Here is a 19,384-nt window from a genome sequence, read left to right as displayed (position 1 = left end):
TAGCGACCCCATGAACTGCAGCCTACCAGGCTCCTCCGTCCATAGGATTTTCCAGGCAAGAGCACTGGAGTGGGGTGCCGTTGCCCTTTCCGAACATATTCACTAGAAAGGTGCAATTGTTACCTTACACCTTCTCTTACCAACTGTGAAGTCAAGTCCTGCCCCCCACTCTGTCCACCACCTTCCCTGTTACTGAGCAAGGCTGGAGCCAGTTTGGGATCCTTGTATCAATACAATACCTTTAGTATTCAGTAAAACTGTGTCCAAATTAGATGGTACTAGAAAATATTGGCATTTGATAAATATTTGAATAAAAAGTGATGTTCTGAGCTTGACACTGAATGTTATGGTGTAGGACTGGAAACTTTTATAGACTGAGATAAAATTCACTGTAATGGGAATGAACGGATTATGTGTAATCAGTTGGAACATTTCATAACAGAGAGAGTAATTTGAAGGTAATTTGTAGAACCAGTAGGAAGACAAAACAGTACAAGCATACATGACTAGTTCAGAGTGAAGCCTAATATACAGTTTTACATTTCAGTTTTTTCCCTAATACATTTTTCAGATACTATTTTAGAAATTACATACTTTATTCTTGGTTTGTTAATATTTACCCTGTATGTTATCATGTGTCTTTAATCTAGCAAAGTTTACGTTTTTCAGAATCTTTATCCTTATCCTGAGTCTGCAGGAACATTACCTACCTACCTAGAGTCGCTCAGTCGTGTCCGACTCTGCGATCTGTGGACTATAGCCCACCGGGCCCCTCTGTCCATGGGATTCTCCAGGCAAGAATACTGGAGTGGGTTGCCATTTCCTTCTCCAGGGAATCTTCCCAACCCAGGGATTGAACCCAGGTCTCCCGCATTGCAGGCAGACGCTTTAACCTCTGAGCCACCAATAATTCAAGTGATTACCTTACTGTTTTACATGTTATTTTCAGTATTTTTGTTCTTTCTTTCTCTCCTTTGCTGCTGCCGCTGCTAAGTTGCTTCAGTCGTGTTCGACTCTGTGTGACCCCATAGACAGCAGCCCACTAGGCTCCTCTGTCCCTGGGATTCTCCAGGCAAGAACACTGGAGTGGGTTGCCATTTCCTTCTCCAATGCATGAAAGTGAAAAGTGAAAGTGAAGTCGCTCAGTCGTGTCCGACTCTTAGCGACCCCATGGACTGCAGCCCACCAGGCTCCTCCGTCCCTGGGATTTTAGTTCTCTCTTTTTAATCTTACAAATTTGACTGACTGCATCATTTTTATTTTATATAGTTAAAAGTTTTTACATTTACCCAGGTGTGTACTGTTTTATTTTCTTAAAATTCTTTTTTACATTTTAGACCTTTCATTTGGAATAATTTTCCTTCTGAAATATATGCTTCTGGTATTACTTTAGTAAGAATCTCTCACTGGTCCAATCTCAGTTTTTGGTCACCTGAAGATTTCCGTATTATCCCCTTATTCTATAAAGATTCTTATAATCTGTATAAATTTCTAGATAGAAGGTCTTTGGTTTTTTTTGTCAAGATTTTATTTCACTATCTTTTAACTTCTATTGTTACTATTAAGAACTCAACTAATAATTCAGTTCTTATTCTTTTGTGGGTAATCTATTTTTTTCGCCTACTGTTAAGATACTACTCTCTCTGCCCCTCTCTGTATTTATGTAATGATGAGACATAATGATTGAATTTCTCAAATTTATAATAGACTAAAAACCTCATGTTAAGATAGTACAATAAATCCAAAGCAAAGTAAATAAGCATAAACATACTCCTATACCCATTTTTATAAAACTATAGACTCCCAAATACTATATGGTGTATTACTATAAGTATACTATAATATGGTATAACTGCAGGCATATCTCAGATATTGTGGGTTCAGTTCCAGATGGCCATAGTAAAGTGAATATTGCAATAAAGCAAGTCACATGTGCATTTTGCTTTCCTCATCCATATAGAAGTTATGTTTACCTCTCCTGTAGGCTGTTGAGGGTACAGTAGCATTCTGTCTAAAGAATCAATGTATATCAGTTCAGTTCAGTCACTCAGTTGTGTCCAACTCTTTGTGACCCCATGGACTGTGGCACGCCAGGCTTCCCTGTCCTTCATCTCCCAGAGCTTGCTCAAACTCTTGTCCATTGAGTCAATGATACCATCCAACCATCTCATTCTCTGTCATCCCCTTCTCCTCCTGCCTTCAATCTTTCCCAGCATCAGGTTATTTTCCAGTGAGTCGGCTTTTTGCATCAGGTGGCCAAAGTATTAGAGCTTCAGCCTCAGCATCTGTCCCTCCAATGAATATTCAGGACTGATCTCCTTTAGGATGGACTGATGGGATCTCCTTGCAGTCCAAGGGACTCTCAAGAGTCTTTTCCAACACCACAGTTCAAAAGCATCAATTCTTTGGTACTCAGCCTCCTTTATGGTCCAACTCTCACAGTCCATACATGACTACTGGAAAAACCATAGCTCTGACTAGATGGACCTTTGTTAGCAGAATAATGTCTCTGCTTTTTAATACACTGTCTAGATTTGTCATAGCTTTTCTTCCAAGCAGCTTTTTTTTCATGGCTGCAATCACCATCTGCAGTGATTTTGGAGACCAAGAAAATAAAGTCTCTCACTGTTTCCATTGTTTCCTCATCTATTTGCCATGAAGTGATGGGACTGGAGGCCATGATCTTTGTTTTTTGAATGTTGAGTTTTAAGCTAGCTTTTTCTCCTCTTTCACCTCCATTAAGAGGCTCTTAGTTCCTCTTGTTGAATTTAAGCTAGTTTTTTCTCCTCTTTCACCTGCATTAAGAGGCTCTTTAGTTCCTCTTCACATTCTGCCGTAAGGGTGCTGTCATCTGCATATCTGAGGTTGTTGATATTTCTCCTGGCAATCTTGACTTCAGCTTGTACTTCATCCAGCCTAGCATTTCTCATGATGTACTCTGCATATAGGTTAAATAAGCAGGGTGACAATATACAGCCTTGACATACTCCTTTTCCAATTTTGAACCAGTCCAATTCTAACTGTTGCTTCTTGACCTGCATACAAGTTTCTCAGGAGACAGGTAAGGTAGTCTGGTATTCCCATCTCTTTAAGAATTTTCCAGTTTTTTGTGATCCACACAGTCAAAGGCTTTGGTGTAGTCAGTGAAGCAGAAGTCGATGTTTTTCTGGAATTCTCTTGCCTTTTCTATCATCCAACCAGTGTTGGCAATTTGATCTCTGGTTCCTTTGCCTTTCCTAAATCCAGCTTGAACATCTGGAAGTTCTTGGTTCACGTACTATTGAGGCCTAGCTTGGAGAGTTTTGAGCATTACGTTGCTAGCATGTGAAATGAGTACAGTTCAGTTCAGTTCAGTTGCTCAGTCGTGTCCGACTCTTTGCAACCCCATGAATCGCAGCACGCCAGGCCTCCCTGTTCATCACCAGCTCCCAGAGTTCACTCAGACTCATGTCCATCGAGTCCGTGATGCCATCCAGCCATCTCATCCTCGGTCATCCCCTTCTCCTCCTGCCCCTAATCCCTCTCAGCATCAGAGTTTTTTCCAATGAATCAACTCTTCGCATGAGGTGGCCAAAGTACTGGAGTTTCAGCTTTAGCATCATTCCTTCCGAAGAAATCCCAGGGTTGATCTCCTTCAGAATGGACTGGTTGGATCTCCTTGCAGTCCAAGGGACTCTCAAGAGTCTTCCCCAAAACCACAGTTCAAAAGCATCAATTCTTTGGCACTCAGCCTTCTTCACAGTCCAACTCTCACATCCATACATGACCACAGGAAAAACCATAGCCTTGACTAGATGGACTTTTGTTGGCAAAGTAATGTCTCTGCTTTTGAATATGCTGTCTAGGTTGGTCATAACTTTCCTTCCAAGGAGTAAGCCTCTTTTAATTTCATGGCTGCAGTCACCAAATGCAGTGATTCTGGAGCCCCAAAAAATAAAGTCTGACACTGTTTCCACTGTTTCCCCATCTATTTCCCATGAAGTGATAGGACCAGAAGCAATTGTACGATATTTTAAATATTCTTTGTCATTGCTCCTCTTTGGGATTGGAATGAAAACTGATCTTTTCCAGTCCTGTGGCCACTGCTGATTTTTCCAAATTTGCTAACATATTGAGTGCAGCACTTTCACAGCATCATCTTTTAGGATTTGAAATAGCTCTGCTGGAATTCCATCCCCTCCACTAGCTTTGCTTATAGTGATGCTTCCTAAGGCCCACTTGACTTCGCACTTCAAGTCACTTGCAGTGATGGCAGGCCTTAGGAAGCATCACTACAAGTACAATATAGTAGCATATAATACAGTATTGAGGATACAGCAATTTCACAAAAATGTATATAGAGAAAATTCTCAGGTGTTGTCCCATATGATTGGGTACATGTCTGACTCCCTCATTTTATACCTTTTGTCTGTTAACCACTCGTTCTTAACTTTCGTTTCTTTGTCCCCCTATGCTGCATTCAGAAATGTCTTCCAGTTCACTTTTTCTTCCTTCGACTTAGTCTAATCTGTTGCTCAAACTGTCTATATAGGCGTCTTTGATCTGACTTTTCAACATGTATACACCTGGCACTTTATAGCCTATCCCTTGTAGTATTTGAAACTAAAGCCTAGGTCACAAGAGATTGCTAGATACACTGTGTATGCATAGATTACTGAATCACCTCTCTGGATTTTTCTAGCCTCTCTCTTTTGATTTCTGGTTTATTTTCTTGCAAACCAGGTATGCATTAAAATCATTAAAAAATTTAGTCAGCATTTTAGGCGTTGTATTGCAGCAAGGTTCCTAAGGATATTTCTTTTATAGTAATACTGAAAATGAAAGTTTTTATTTAAATTTAGTGAGAGAAAATTTAGTATTGAAGAGTGCAAAGTCTCGTACAAAATTCCTTAAGGCTAAAGGTTTTTATTAGTTTCAATATGACTCAGCAGTATGAGGAAAAACTAGTAAAGCAAGAGTACTTTTAGGTTACATTAACAGAAATTAGAATCTGCTATCAGGAAAGTGATACTTGTACCATATTTTAATTATCAGACCTCATTTATGTGTATCATACTCTAAGGAAGACATTAAGAGCCCAATAAGTGTTTGGAGAAAAGGAACTAGTGAAAAGTCAGAGAAGATGATAGGTGCCTATCCTTATTTGAAGGTTTCTCTGGGGCCTATAGTTTTTATATGCATCCAGATTTCAGAACTGGGATCAGTGGGAATTTGTAGGGAAATATTTTTGAGTTTTATTGGGCTTCTTTGGTAGCTCAGCTGATAAAGAGTCCACCTGCAATGCAGGAGATCCTGGTTCTATTCCTGGGTAGGGAAGATCCACTGGAGAAAGGATAGGCTATCTACTCCAGTATTCTTGGGCTTCCCTGGTGGCTCAGCTGGTAAAGAATACTCCTGCAATATGGGAGACCTGGGTTCGATCCCTGGGTTGGGAAGATGCCCCGGAGAAGGGAAAGGCTACACACTCCAGTAGTCTGGCTTGAAGATTTCCATGGACTGTGTAGTCCATGGGGTCACAAAGAGTTGGACATGACTGAGCGACTTTCACTTTTTTTAAATGGCTGTTTTCAGGACTATTTTCAGGCAGTTCTATTAAAGGAACTTCTATACTGTTTTCCATAGTGGCTGCACTAATTGACATTCCTACCTGTGAATCAAGATTCCCTTTTCTCCACATCCTCTCCAGCATTTTTATCTGTAGAATTCTTGATATATCCATTCTGACTGGTGTGAGGTGATACATCATTGTGGTTTTAATTTGCATTTCTCCAATAATTAGCAATGTGTAACTTCAGCTTTTTCTACTCACTCACAGGTGGTGAACTTTGGTGGTTATCTGTGAAAAATTTTCTCTTTCCCTGAACCAGTGACCACAATCACTGTGTATTCAAAGGAATGAACAAATACACAGTAATTTTAATAATAACCTGTCTTAAAATTTTAATAATAACCTGTCTTAAAAACCAGTTAGTTTCAAAGTCAAATATTATATAAATAGTCCTCACCAGAAGTTGCCTTTGGGACAGTGTCTGGCATATCATAGGTGGTCAGTAGATATTTGTTGACTGAATGAGTGAACATTGACATTTATTGTTCTTTTGCTAAAAATCCAGATTAGCAATGAAATTGAGAATATGATAGAAGAATCCAGAAAAACAGCTGCTGAGCAGGTTGCAGAATTCAGTATCCACCTTTTGGGGGAACAGTACAGTGAAGAACTACAGGACCCCTCTAGCTTTCACCACCAGCGCCTTGTAGAAGACTTTATTTCAGAGGTGGGTGATTTGGGGGATGTGTTTTTATTCTTTTTTGTATACAGGATAGTTTGCTGGAGCTATAAATTTCTCATGTTAACACTGGTTAAAGGTAGGTTTAGGACTTAAGCTTTCCATCTACTTGATTCAGTGAGTAGTGATTTAGCCATTTCTTTAGAAAGCTCTGTGAAAATTTCACCAAAAGATGAACTATTTCATTGAAACAAAGTTTTGTATCCATTTGCCATATACCAACAAATAAATGCTATTTCCCGCTTTGGCCACACAGCCAAGGAAGAATGTGTTCTGTGGCATGGATTTTACTTGACAATATTTGGAGAAATGAGCATCTTTGAGATATTATATGTAGTGTGTTATTTTTCTTGAGGGAACAATAAATTTAATTTCTTTTAATTTTGTATTTGTTATTCTTTTTTAAAGGTGAAAATTTTTGAATAGTTAATGCATAGGTAGTATGAAGCCCCAAGCTCAAAGGACAAAAGGACATCCAGTGAAAAGTAAATTTTTCTCTTATCTCTGTTCCTTGGTTAGAAGTATTTTTAAAAGAGAGTTTGTTTACAGAATTGTGCGTTAGACCATCTCACAACTTTACTTTCTGGAAGAATTCTATCTAGGGACTTGAAGTTGAGAATTTTTTCAAGATACCGAGGGCCCATCTCCTCTCTCTTTGTCAAGTGAGAGGGTACATTAGTCCTCCTGTTTATTTCTTTTCCATCCCTCTTGATGGAGTTCTCTGTGGCCAAGTTTTTTGATTCCATTACCTTGGACTAATTTCCTTCTCTAGACATTGTGTCTAGATGAGAAAGAAAAATATGCATCTCTCAGCCAAGCAGCATCATTGCAGCCATCAGACACAGGGAGTGTGGGCTAGACAATTAATTTTCCTAGCTGTGTGGCCAATTTGTGAGGCTATATGGTATGTGGAAGAAATGTCAGCCAGGCCAATGGCCATTTGGCATCAGACAGTGTCTTGGATCAGCTCTTTGGTTCTCTCTGCTCTTGGATTAAGGAGCCTTTAATAAACCTCCATGTTTGGATAAACAGTTGTGCTAAATGACTGCATATTTAGAGAAGGTCTAATAAACACTCTGAAAAACATTTCCATCAGGGACTTTATGAAGTAGGTAGCTATTGGCTCAAGGTGCTTTAAAGATGATGAAGGATCAGTACCTTCTCTGACCTATTTCTACATACGGGTCCTTTTACATGGAATGAAATGTCTACCAATAGCCACTTCCCTGTGTGGAGCTGCAGAGTCAGGGTCGTGTCTCTGAAAGGTCCTGTCTTCACATATACTGCAAACTGAAGGAGACCGTCATGGGAATTGGTCTTTCAGTATTATTTTTCCGGGTAATGCTGGAAGATACACAGGGAAAGAGAAAGCCTGCTTGGGAGGATTGAGATTCAGGAGCTGTTACTTTTTTTTTTTTTTTAATGAGCTGAGGAAGATAAACTTGGGGTGCCATGAAGAGTGACATCAGAGAGGGAACGGTCATTGTGATAGGCTTTGGAGTGTGGACACCTGATGGCAGCCACAGAATCAACAGTGTCCTCACATAGTGCTTTGTGTTTTGCAAGCTGCTGTGTGTCGGTTTGCTAACAGCAGCCAGGTGGATAATCAGCTCCATTTTATAGATGAAACCCATCAGGGTGAGTAACTTGTTCATGGTCATTTCAGCTTCTAGGAGTGGAAGGGAAAATCAAGTCTCCTCCTTCCTTTGAAACTGTTCTTTCCTTTATATCATACTGAGTCCCCTTCAATTATTTTTTATAATTTTATTTATTATTTATTTTTGGCTGTGTTGGGTCATCGTTGCGCTGCAGACCTCTCTAGTTGTGGTGAGCAGGTGCTTCTCTCTAATTGTGGTGTGTGGGCCTCTCACTGTAGCGGCTTCTCTTGCTGCAGAGCATGGGCGCTAGAGTCTGCGGGCTTCAGTTGTTGCAGCCTGTGGGCTCAGTAGTTGCGGCTTCTGGGCTTCAGAAGGCAGGCTCAGTGGTGGTGGTGTATGGGCTCCCTGCTCCATGGCATGTGAGATCTTCCCAGATCAGGGATCGAATCCATGTCTCCTTTATTGGCAGGCGGATTCTTTACCACTGAGCCACTAGGGAAGCCCCGAGTCCTCTTCATTTTAATTCAGGTGAGAAGCTGTGGTGAGCCTCACAGTTCTCCCAGTCCTGGTCCCAATTATAAAATCATATTTATCAAAGGAAAGAGGATGAGGCATGTGATTCAGTGAGAAGAGTATGAGCTTCAGCATTAGAAAGACTGATTGAATGAATTCTGATTCAGACACTCACCAAATGGATGATCCTGGGCAAATTAGTTGATATCTCAGTCTCAGTTTCCTCAATTGCATAATGGAGAAACTACCTATCTCTTGCGATTGTTGCAAGGATTGGAAGTAATATTTCAAAGCACCAGGCACATAGCAGTCACTCAGTAAATTGTACCTGTTATTAATCTTGTGACTAATAAGGTGGAATGACTTCTTACAACTGGGCACCTATGTAGTAGCTCACTGGGTGTGATGAATTAGAAAATGTGTTTAAAGTCAAAAAATGGCAAAGCTCCAGATGAGATGGGTTTGTTGTTGTTTAGTCACTAAGTCATGTCTGACCCAAGTTCCTCTGCCTTTCTCTGTCTCCCAGAGTTTGCTCAAATTCATGTCCATTGAGTCACTGATGCCATCACACATCTCATCCGCTGCCACCCTCTACTCCTTTTGCCTTCAATCTTTCTTAGCATCAGAGTCTTTTCTAGTGAGTCGGCTCTTTGAGGTGGCCAAAGTATTAGAGATTCAGCTTTAGCATCAGTCCTTCCAATGAATAGTCAGGACTGATTTCCTTTAGGATTGACTAGTTTGATCTCCTTGCAGCCCAGGGAACTCTTAAGAGTCCTCTTCAGCACCACGATTTGAAAGCATCAGTTCTTTGGTTCTCAGCCGCCTTTGTGGTCCAGTTCTCACATCTGTTCATGACTACTGGAAAAACCATAGCTTTGAGTATACAGACCTTATTGGCAAAGTGGTATCTCTTCTTTTTAATATGCTGTCTAGGTTTCTCATAGTTTTCCTTCCAAGGAGCAAGAAGGGTTTAGTATTAATAACAACATGCAATAACACTGCATTTTGCAGCTAATGAAGTACTTTTAGCTATGCTCATCTTAATCTTAAGAAGTGATATGCTTAGTGGGCATTGAAGCATTAAGTACTATGAAAGAAGACTTGTGCCTGGCCACTCTGCAGTGAAAAATAGCCGAGACTAACCCTCGGTCTTTGGCATTCTTAGTCCTGTGGATTTTATCCCCACCTCCACCCTCCAAGAATTAGCACTTCTCTGTTTTCTCTCAGAATAAAACAAGGTGAATTATTGTAGCCAAAAAGTTTCATGGGTTTGGATTCTTTATCTACAAGGCAGAAGGATTTTTGGTGAATCAAGATTTTTTTAAAAATCTCATTCTCCTGATTTTATGAGAACTTGTTTTTTTGTTTTTTGCTCTTTATTATTTATTTAATTATTTTTTTAATTAATTAATTTATTTATTTTTACTTTACAGTACTGTATTGATTTTGCCATACATTGACATGAATCCGCCACAGGTGTACATGAGTTCCCAATAAAAGCAGATGCCCAGAGATAGCTCCAGTTCAGTTCAGTTCAGTCGCTCAGTCGTGTCCGACTCTTTCTGACCCCATGGACTGCAGCACACCAGGCTTCCCTGTCCATCACCAACTCCCGGAGCTCACTCAAACTCATGTCCATTGAGTGGGTGATGCTATCCAACCATCTCATCCTCTGTCATCCCCTTTTCCTCCCACCTTCAATCTTTCCCAGCATCAGGTTATTTTCTAGTGAGTCTGTTTTTCACTTCAGGTGGCCAAAGTATTGGAGTTTCAGCTTCCAACGAATATTCAGAACTGATTTCCTTTAGGATGGACTGGTTGGATCTCCTTGCTGTCCAAGGGACTCTCAAGAGTCTTCTCCAACACCACAGTTCAAAAACATCAGTTCTTCTGGGCTCAGCTTTCTTTATAGTCCAACTCTCACACCCATACATGACTACTGGAAAAACCATAGCTTTGACTAGACGGGTCTTTGTTGGCAAAGTAATGTCTCTGCCTTTTAACATGCTGTCTAGGTTGATCATAACTTTCCTTCCAAGAGGCAAGTGTCTTTGAATTTCATGGTTGATTTTGGAGCCCAAGAAAGTAAAGTCCATCACTGTTTCCGTTGTTTCCCCATCTATTTGCCATGAAGTGATGGGACCAGATGCCATGATCTTCGTTTTCTGAATGTTGAGTTTTAAACCAGCTTTTTCACTCTTCTCTTTCACTTTCATCAAGAGGCTCTTTAGTTCCTCCTTGCTTTCTGCCATTAGGGTGCTGTCATCTGCGTATCTGAGGTTATTGATATTTCTCCCGGCAATCTTGATTCCAGCTTGTGCTTCTTCCAGCCCAGCGTTTCTCATGATGTAGCATGCATAGAAGTTAAATAAGCAGGGTGACAATATACAGCCTTGATGTACTCCTTTTCCTGTTTGGAACCAGTCTGTTGTTCCATGTCCAGTTCTGATTGTTGCTTCCTGGCCTGCATACAGATTTCTCAGGAGGCAGGTCAGGTGGTCTGGTATTCTCACCTCTTTAAGAATTTTCCAATTTGTTGTGATCTACACAACATAGTCAATAAAGCAAAAGTAAATGTTTTTCTGGAATGCTCTTGCTTTTTCGATGATCCAGCAGATGTTGGCAATTTGATCTCTGGTTCCTCTGCCTTTTCTAAATCCAGCTTGAGCATCTGGAAGTTCACAGTTCACATACTGTTGAAGCCTGGCTTGGAGAATTTTGAGCATTACTTTGCTAGCATGTGAGATGAGTGCAATTGTGCAGTAGTTTGAGCATTCTTTAGTATTGTCTTTCTTTGGGACTGGAATGAAAGCTGACCTTTTCCAGTCCTGTTGCCATTGCTGAGTTTTCCAAATTTGCTGGCAAATAAGCCCAAAGTCCACTAATAACTTCTCTTGTTCAGGTGTTGGCCCCATAGTGACTTAACCTGATAAGATTGTCACCTTCTGAAATGTTGTGGGTAAAATGTTCAATTTTGTTAAATGTGTATTTGTATAAAACTTCATATTTTTTTGGTATTTAGTCCAATCTATCACTTCCCCCTGCTTTAGTCACTAAGCTCATACTGGTTTATGTAGCCTGATTTTAGAAACTTGGTGATAAAACTGGTTTCTGCAGTTGTGATGCTCATAAATTGATATTTTGACCAGTCACTTCTTTATAACCTCCTCCGTGACCACCAGTCAACAAAGCCTAAGCCCAGGTGTGCAGATTTCTTTCTTATGTTGGCTGTGTTCACAGTCCTTTGTGTCGTAGGAACAGGAAACAGATGCCACCAGACATTTTACATTTACAGGAAATGAACACCCAACTGTGTGTCAGTGTGTGTGCTGTGGCCAGATTTCTAATCCATACAGTCACATTTTAAAATGTTATTACAGTTTCTTTTGAAACTAGTCCTTTTTTTTTTGCATATTTCATCACATAAGGGGAAAAATAGTGTTTTGCCAATAAAAGTATGTTTTTTATAATTTGGAAAAAATATTAAAGTAAATCAAAACCTTAAAAAACAAAATTAAAAAAATGTGGCAGGGTTGTGGTAAAAACTATTTCCTAACACTATAACAATTAGAAATTTCTTAGCTTTCTAATCCATGCATATCCATGTATGTGTACAAGCTTGTAATACTTATAAACAGTGCACTTTATATTCTACTCTTAAAAACATTTTTGTGTGTGCTTTTTTACATTTCTACATAGTTACAAATTTTTTATTTTTGACAGGTGGAAAATGCATTTACTGGGTTACCAGGCTACAAGGACATTCGTGTACTTGACTTTAGGTAAATAGACTTTTAAAATGCATAGGTTTTGTAGCAGTCTGTATTTCAAATGGATTATCCTTTTGTGTTTATTGGATATACTGTTAACAACAGTGATTTAAAAATGACCTGAATTCTTTAATTTGGTGTTCTTTTGTTAAAGTCTTATTCCTAGTGCTGGTTTTTCAGATGAGGAAACCGAGTTAAAGAAAGGCAATATAATACATTCAAGGAGCTATGCTAGATCTGTAGTTGGGCCAGGGTAAGAACTTAGGAATTCATGTCTCCAACTTGCTGCTGAGAAGTTATGTGTTTTTATTTGGCACTGAGGGGAGTCTGGAGTAAGGTTAGATGTGATCTAGTGTGCTCCTGAAGGCTCATCAGTGCTCCAGTGAGGTCCCTTTGACGTCTTGATGTATAGTCATTCTGGAGGGGATGTGTTTATCAGCATAGCAGTTCTGGGTAAAGTGGACACCTCTTTTTAGGACATTGCTTCCCTGTCTAAGAATCATACTTGTGCAGCATCATACTTGTGCACATTTTATTGAGTGAATACTTTGTACTGGCCACTTTACATTCCTGAGTTCCCATAATCTTCAACCCTTTTAGCAAAAATATTGTTATAAATACTTATTTTGAAGAAAAACAAATAGGTTTAGAAGGATTAAGTATTAGCCCAAGGTCAGAGAGCAGAAAAGGGATTTTGAAACAAAGTGGCTATCTTTATATCTCTGCTATTAACCTCCAGTGCTAGACTGAGTCCTCTGAAGCTTTGGAGCATGTGGATGGTGACTGTGGCCCAGCTATTAGATGCAGGGGAGCACGGGCTTAATTGACAGTGTCTACTTCTTAACTTTGGCATAGTCTTGTCACAGCTTCTGAGTTTTCCAGAAATAACAACTAGCACTTACACAGCATTTATAGTGTGCCAGGCTTTCTATCCATATTAACTCATTTAATCCCAACAGCCATACTGTGAGATAGTTACTATTATCCTCGTTTTTTTTTTCTTGTAAGGAAACCAGAGCACAGGAAATGTATTGATGCAGGGGCAAGGGCAAGCATGGTAAATTGACCCGCCATCTCCTCTCATACCATGACTTGTCTCCCCAGTTCAGCCATAGCACTTTGCAGGAATACTGTCTCCAGTTGTGACTAAAGCTCACATGAGAAACTGAGGCTTTTGAAGTCCTCTCTCATTTGACAGCATACGAAAGACAACATGACCTTTGGGATCAACTTGCGTAGGTTTAAATCCTGCCTTTGGCACTTCAGCTTGGATGGTTTTGGGTAAATTAACAAGCTTTAACTTCTCATTTATATAAAAAAAAGGTAATATATACAATTTATATGAATCGTACTTTATTTAAAAATACTTTTGAAATACTTTGGGTAAATTATTTAGTGTTTTTATTCCTCAGTTTCTTTACCTGTAAATGGAGATATTCGTGGTCCTTAATGAGTTTTCATGAAGATTGAAAGAATTAATTTTTGTAAAATGCATAGCGTAGTTCTTGACATTTGGAAAGTCCTTTTAAGTGTCTGATACAGAAAATCAATAAATAAATATTAAAGACTATGCAATATCCTGTAGGTTAGTCAATTTGGACCTTTCCCAACTCCTTGGAATCTTTCTATACGTTATCTGATTTTCTTTTCATTAATTTTAATACCACTTAACATTGGTATTGTAATATTGTATACATAGCACATAACATTTTTGTTTGTTTGTTTGTTTTTAACACATAACATTTAACATTGTATCCCTCCAAAAATGTTAACCAATTTTGTTAATGCCAAAAGCTGGAGTTCTCTGCTCATTTACTGATAAAAGTTTATTTATAAAGTGATAACCAAGTATTAATTGTTCAAAAGTATTTTTAAGAAGCTTAAAGACAGTAAAGGCTATAGATTTTAAAATAGAATACTTTCTCCACCTTTGCTTTCTTCCTTCATTCTACAGTTATTTGTTATTATCTAGTACTATACAGGCATTTTCATTTGAAGAAACATTTCAGAGGAAATACATTAAGAGCTTGTACCTTGATTAATTGTATGACAATTATAACTTGCTTAAACTCTGCTTAACACTTTCCATTTTTATTTCCAGGTCCCCTAAGGAAAATGACAGGTAGAGTACTTTTGCCACTTTCTGTACTGTTGACCTAATTAGGAAGTAGTTTAGAAAGCATGGTAGCCCTAGGTCCAAGGGAACATGGCTCAGTTCTTTTATTACTTCCAGTATCACTGTCCAACTTCTTATAGATCATTTGGCAAACATTATTTGTTAAGAGTCATATATTAAATATTTTATACTTTTTCACACTACATAAGTTCTGTCATATCTATTCACTTGGAAGTAGTGTAAGCAATACATTGAAAATGAAACAATAAAACTTATTTATGGATCCTGAAATATCATTGTCATATGGTGTTCACATGTCACAAAATGTTGTTATTTTGAGTTTTTTCAACCATTTAAAAATATAAAAATCCATTAATTCATGGACGGTGGGCTAGAGTTAGCTCATACGCTGTAGTTTACAGACTTCAATCATAGACTGCTGACTAACAAATACTTGTATTTTTTAATCTGTTAATTTTTATTCTTTTGAGGTTTAGTTGATTTATAATACTATATATGTTTCTGGTATACTACATAGTGATTCATAATTTTTAAGGGTTACACTTATACTGCATTTTTAGTTATTATAAAATATTGCCTATATTCCCTATGCTGTATAATTAGCCTTTGTCAAATACTAAGTTATGCTTAATTTAAAATTAGTATAAAAATTGGCATTCATAAAGCACTTTCAAGTATACTGTTGTCATTGAGTAGAATAACCAAGTGTCATTTTAAGTGGTAAATGAAAAGAAGAAAGCTGATTTCTATCACAGTTCATTTGTGAAAACAGCTGCTCTCTGAAGTTTCTTAGAAGCACAATCTTAAAAGCATAGTCAGTCCCCTTTGTGAAAGTTGCTTGTCTTTTTGTCTTTGAATTCAAGTTTGTTTAAAATTTACTTTCTCTTAAAGATAAATAATCATAATATAGAATATTTGCAGCAAATTCATAGGCTGAGCATAGGGATGTTTAGAGATAAAATAACATTTCTTCATTTAATTTTTTAAAAAATTTTATTGTTTTCATTGAAGTAGAGTTAATTTACAGTATTAGCTTCAATGTGGAACATAGTGATTCATGTTTTATAGATTTTATTCCATTTGAACACATTATGAAATATTAGCTATATTCTCTGTGCTGTACAGTATATCCTTGTAGCATATTTTATACATAGTTGTTTGTATCTCTTAATCCTCTACTCCTATCTTGCCCCTCCCCTCTTTCCTCTTCCTGCCAGTAACCACTAGTTTGTTCTATATATCTGTGAGTCTGTTTCTGTTTTGTTCATTTGTTTATTTGATTTTTTAGATTCCACATATAAGTGATAACATAGGGTATTTATCTTTCTCTGTCTGATTTATTTCACTCAGTGTAATACCTCCAGGTCAATCCATGTCATTTTGCCTTCATTTATATAAGATCAAGGGCTTCCTGGTATCTCAGTCAGTAAAGAATCTGCCTGCAATGGAGGAGACAGATTCAATCCCTGGGTCAAGAAGATTCCTTGGAGAAGGAAATGGTAATCCACTCCAGTATTCTTGCCTGGGAAATCCAATGGACAAAGGAGCCTGGTGGGCTACAGTCCACATGGTTGCAAAGAGTTGGACACAACTTAGTGACTAAACCACCATCATATATAAGATATAAATATAATATCTTATATTTGCAAAGGGCTTTCTGACTTCCTCATTTTCGTTTATATGATTTTAGAGTATTTACTAAGTATTTACTAAGTATCCTAAAAGATGATGCTGTGAAAGTGCTGCACTCAATATGCCAACAAATTTGGAAAACTCAGCAGTGGCCACAGGACTGGAAAAGGTCAGTTTTCATTCCAGTCCCAAAGAAAGGCAATGCCAAAGAATGCTCAAACTACCACACAATTGCACACATCTCACATGCTAGCAAAGTAATGCTCAAAATTCTCCGAGCCAGGCTTCAACAGTACATGCACTGTGAACTTCCAGATGCTCAAGCTGGATTTAGAAGAGGCAGAGGAACCAGAGATCAAATTGCCAACATCCTATGGATCATTGAAAAAGCAAGAGAGTTCCAGAAAAACATCTGCTTTATTGGCTATGCCAAAGCCTTTGATTGTTTGGATCACAACAAACTTTGGAAAATTCTTCAATAGACCTGAATACCAAACCACCTGACCTGTCTCTTGAGAAATCTGTATGCAGGTCAAGAAGCAACAGAACCGAACATGGAACAACAGAATGGTTCCAAATCAGGAAAGGAGCACATCAAGGCTGTATATTGTCACCCTGCTTATTTAACTTATATGTAGAGTACATCATGAGAAACAGTGGGCTGGATGAAGCACAAGCTGGAATCTAGATTGCTGGGAGAAATATCAATAACCTCAGATATGCAGATGACAGCACCCTTATGGCAGAAAGCGAAGAAGAACTAAAGAGCCTCTTGATGAAAGTGAAAGAGGAGAGTGAAAAAATTGGCTTAAAGCTCAACATTCAGAAAACTAAGATCATGGCATCTCGTTCCATCACTTCACGGCAAATAGATGGGGAAAAAGTGACAGTCTTAATTTTTTTGGGCTCCAAAATCACTGCAGATGGTGACTGCAGCCATGAAATTCAAAGACGCTTGCTTCTTGAAAGAAAAATTATGACCAACCTAGACAGCATATTAAAAATGAGAGACATTACTTTGCCAACAAAAGTCTAGTCAAAGCTATGGTTTTTCCAGTAGTCATGTGTAGATGTAAGAGTTGGACTATAAAGAAAGTTGAGCGCTGAAGAATTGATGCTTTTGAACTGTGGTGTTGGAGAAGCCTCTTGAGAGTCCCTTGGACAGCAAGGAGATCCAACCAGTCCATCCTGAAGGAAATCAGTCCTTGGTGTTCATTGGAAGGACTGATGTTGAAGCTGAAACTCCAATACTTTGGCCACTAGATGCAAAGAACTGACTCATTTGGAAAGACCCTGATGCTGGGAAAGATTGAACGTGGGAGGAGAAGGTGACAACAGAGGATGAGATGGTTGAATGGCATCACTAACTCAGTAGACCTGAGTTTGAGTAAACTCTGGGAGTTGGTGATGGACAGAGAGGCCTGACGTGCTGCATGCAGTCCATGGGTTTGCAAAGAGTCAGACACGACTGAGAGAATATACTGAACTGAACTGGGAAGACTAGACTGTTAAAACATAACTGAATTCTGATGTGAACCCTCTGGTCAAAGAATGGTGTTCAGTTGTTGAGTGCTGAGTTTTCTATGGGGACACAGAGAACAATTCAGTATGAAGCCATTCGATTTTATGATAGAATTGTTAACCTGAGTGCAGTTTCCAAAACTTCAGTATTGTCGGATATTAAGCAGTTGGTGGGGTCTATTCATAACTTTTTGGTGTACTTTTATTTTGAGCTGTATATGAGAGAATGTGTAGCATATGAGTGAATGTGTAGTGCAGAAATAGTCTACATAATATACATATAACCTGTCTCTCTACATAAGTTTTTATATACACATGAGGTTTTCTGTTTGCTTTGTACGTCTTTCAAGTTGCACACGTTATTTTAAGTTAGTAAGACCCATTTGAAGTGAATCAACAAAATATCTGCCTGGTGTCCACACTTCAAAAATTCAACTCCAGGCCTTGTATGCACTTTCTTCCTAATGGAAGTGTGAGAGAAGAAGAAATATCTGAGTTTCTTGAAATACCTCTGGTTTGATTGATCGTCATGTAATCATGTAATATTATTTTTTTTCTATTTAACACTTGCACACGTCAGACAGCCAATGAGGACATTTGAAGTGAGGAATAAATTTCCCCTCCACATGACTGATGTCTTTGGAAACAGCAGTCAGAGAGACTCTCCTCTATATAGCAGTTGTTTCAGTGTAGTTCAGAAGGTGAAAGGTGATGCTGTAGTGATGGTTGGTTAATTTGGTGTTGCTGAGTGCAGAAAGGCAGCACAGCTTTCTTCAATCAAATAATGTTTTGTCCCTAGTGTGCCTCCTGCATCTTATGTACTTCCTTGTTCTTTTGGCTTATTTTTATTCTGCTCTTCATCCTGAGATATCTCTGTATTGCATTTACCATGCCAAAACTAAGTCTGTTCTGGGTCACACTGAAGTTCTCAAATCTGAGAATAGATGATTTTCTGATTCCTCAAGCATTTCTTTGATTTCTCTTTCTAGGAAAGAAACTTGGTAATGAATTGAAGTATCTCTGTGAGGCATTTTATGTTCTTTAATGAATATGTCTTTACCAGACAAGGTAGATGATATTAGAAGTGTTATTTTTAGATGTCCAAGGAAAACACTGGGAGAAATTATATTTTGCCAGTAAAGAGTAAAGCCACTAATCTAACCCAGACTGCCTGATTTGCACAGATTTCTTGATCCAGAAACGTTTCTCTTGATCTTCTCCCTATGATGTTTAAAAGTCATGCAAATCACATGATGGGCTCTCCTTGTCTGATTTTTCTGCTGAGTCCAGAAAACAACTGGAGTGCTAACTGGCATAGCCATTTCCTCTCCTCCATTTTTTCCCTCTTATCCCTGGTTCTTGTCTTAGAATCATGTTAACATGTTTCTAGGTTGGGCATAGATCCCAAGGAGAAGCTCGCCTTTCTGGAGATGCAGGCATGTGCCATCCCACAGAGCTTGGAAAGAGCATGCAGTTCTCACAGAGTTATGTTCTGCCTGTGAAGCAGTGTCCCTAAAATGATTACTCAGAAGACAGAAATGTATGAGGTTAATGTACATTTTTCTTTAGGGTGAAAAATGTATGTACTCAGTTTCCTCTGACTCTTTGCAACCCCATGGACTGTAGCCTGCCAGGCTCCTCTGTCCATGAAAATTTCCAGGCAAGAATACTGGAGTGGGTTGCCATTTCCTACTCCAGTGGCTTTTTCGAGCCTGGGATCAAACTTACATCTCCTGCATCGGCAGGCAGCTTCTTTACCACTGCTCCACCTGCATATTTAGAGACTGAACACCCTTCCAATTAAGTCAAGAAAATCACATACTGTCATTTAAGTGTCACAAAATCAATGATTCTATCTGCCTACATTAGTGAATAAAACTAACCATTTGTTTTTTCATTATTTTCAAAAATATTTATTGAACTACT

The 19,384-nt window shown here is 38.6% G+C and overlaps 1 protein-coding gene across 1 annotated transcript in view; it reads left to right on the top strand.

The window, feature by feature from the left end:
- Positions 1-19,384, top strand: part of IMPG2 (interphotoreceptor matrix proteoglycan 2) — a 71,564-nt gene that overhangs the window by 22,587 nt on the left and 29,593 nt on the right. Inside the window, exons 7-9 of the mRNA XM_068968275.1 lie at positions 6,114-6,275; positions 12,122-12,180; positions 14,270-14,290. Coding sequence (XP_068824376.1) covers positions 6,114-6,275; positions 12,122-12,180; positions 14,270-14,290 — 242 coding nt within the window. The remainder of the gene's footprint in view (positions 1-6,113; positions 6,276-12,121; positions 12,181-14,269; positions 14,291-19,384) is intronic.

The sequence above is a fragment of the Capricornis sumatraensis genome, chromosome 1 (genome assembly GCF_032405125.1).
Source record: "Capricornis sumatraensis isolate serow.1 chromosome 1, serow.2, whole genome shotgun sequence".
Taxonomy (NCBI): Eukaryota; Metazoa; Chordata; class Mammalia; order Artiodactyla; family Bovidae; genus Capricornis; species Capricornis sumatraensis.
The sequence above is the reverse complement of the archived record's forward strand: the minus strand, read 5'-3'. Positions and strand labels throughout refer to the sequence as shown.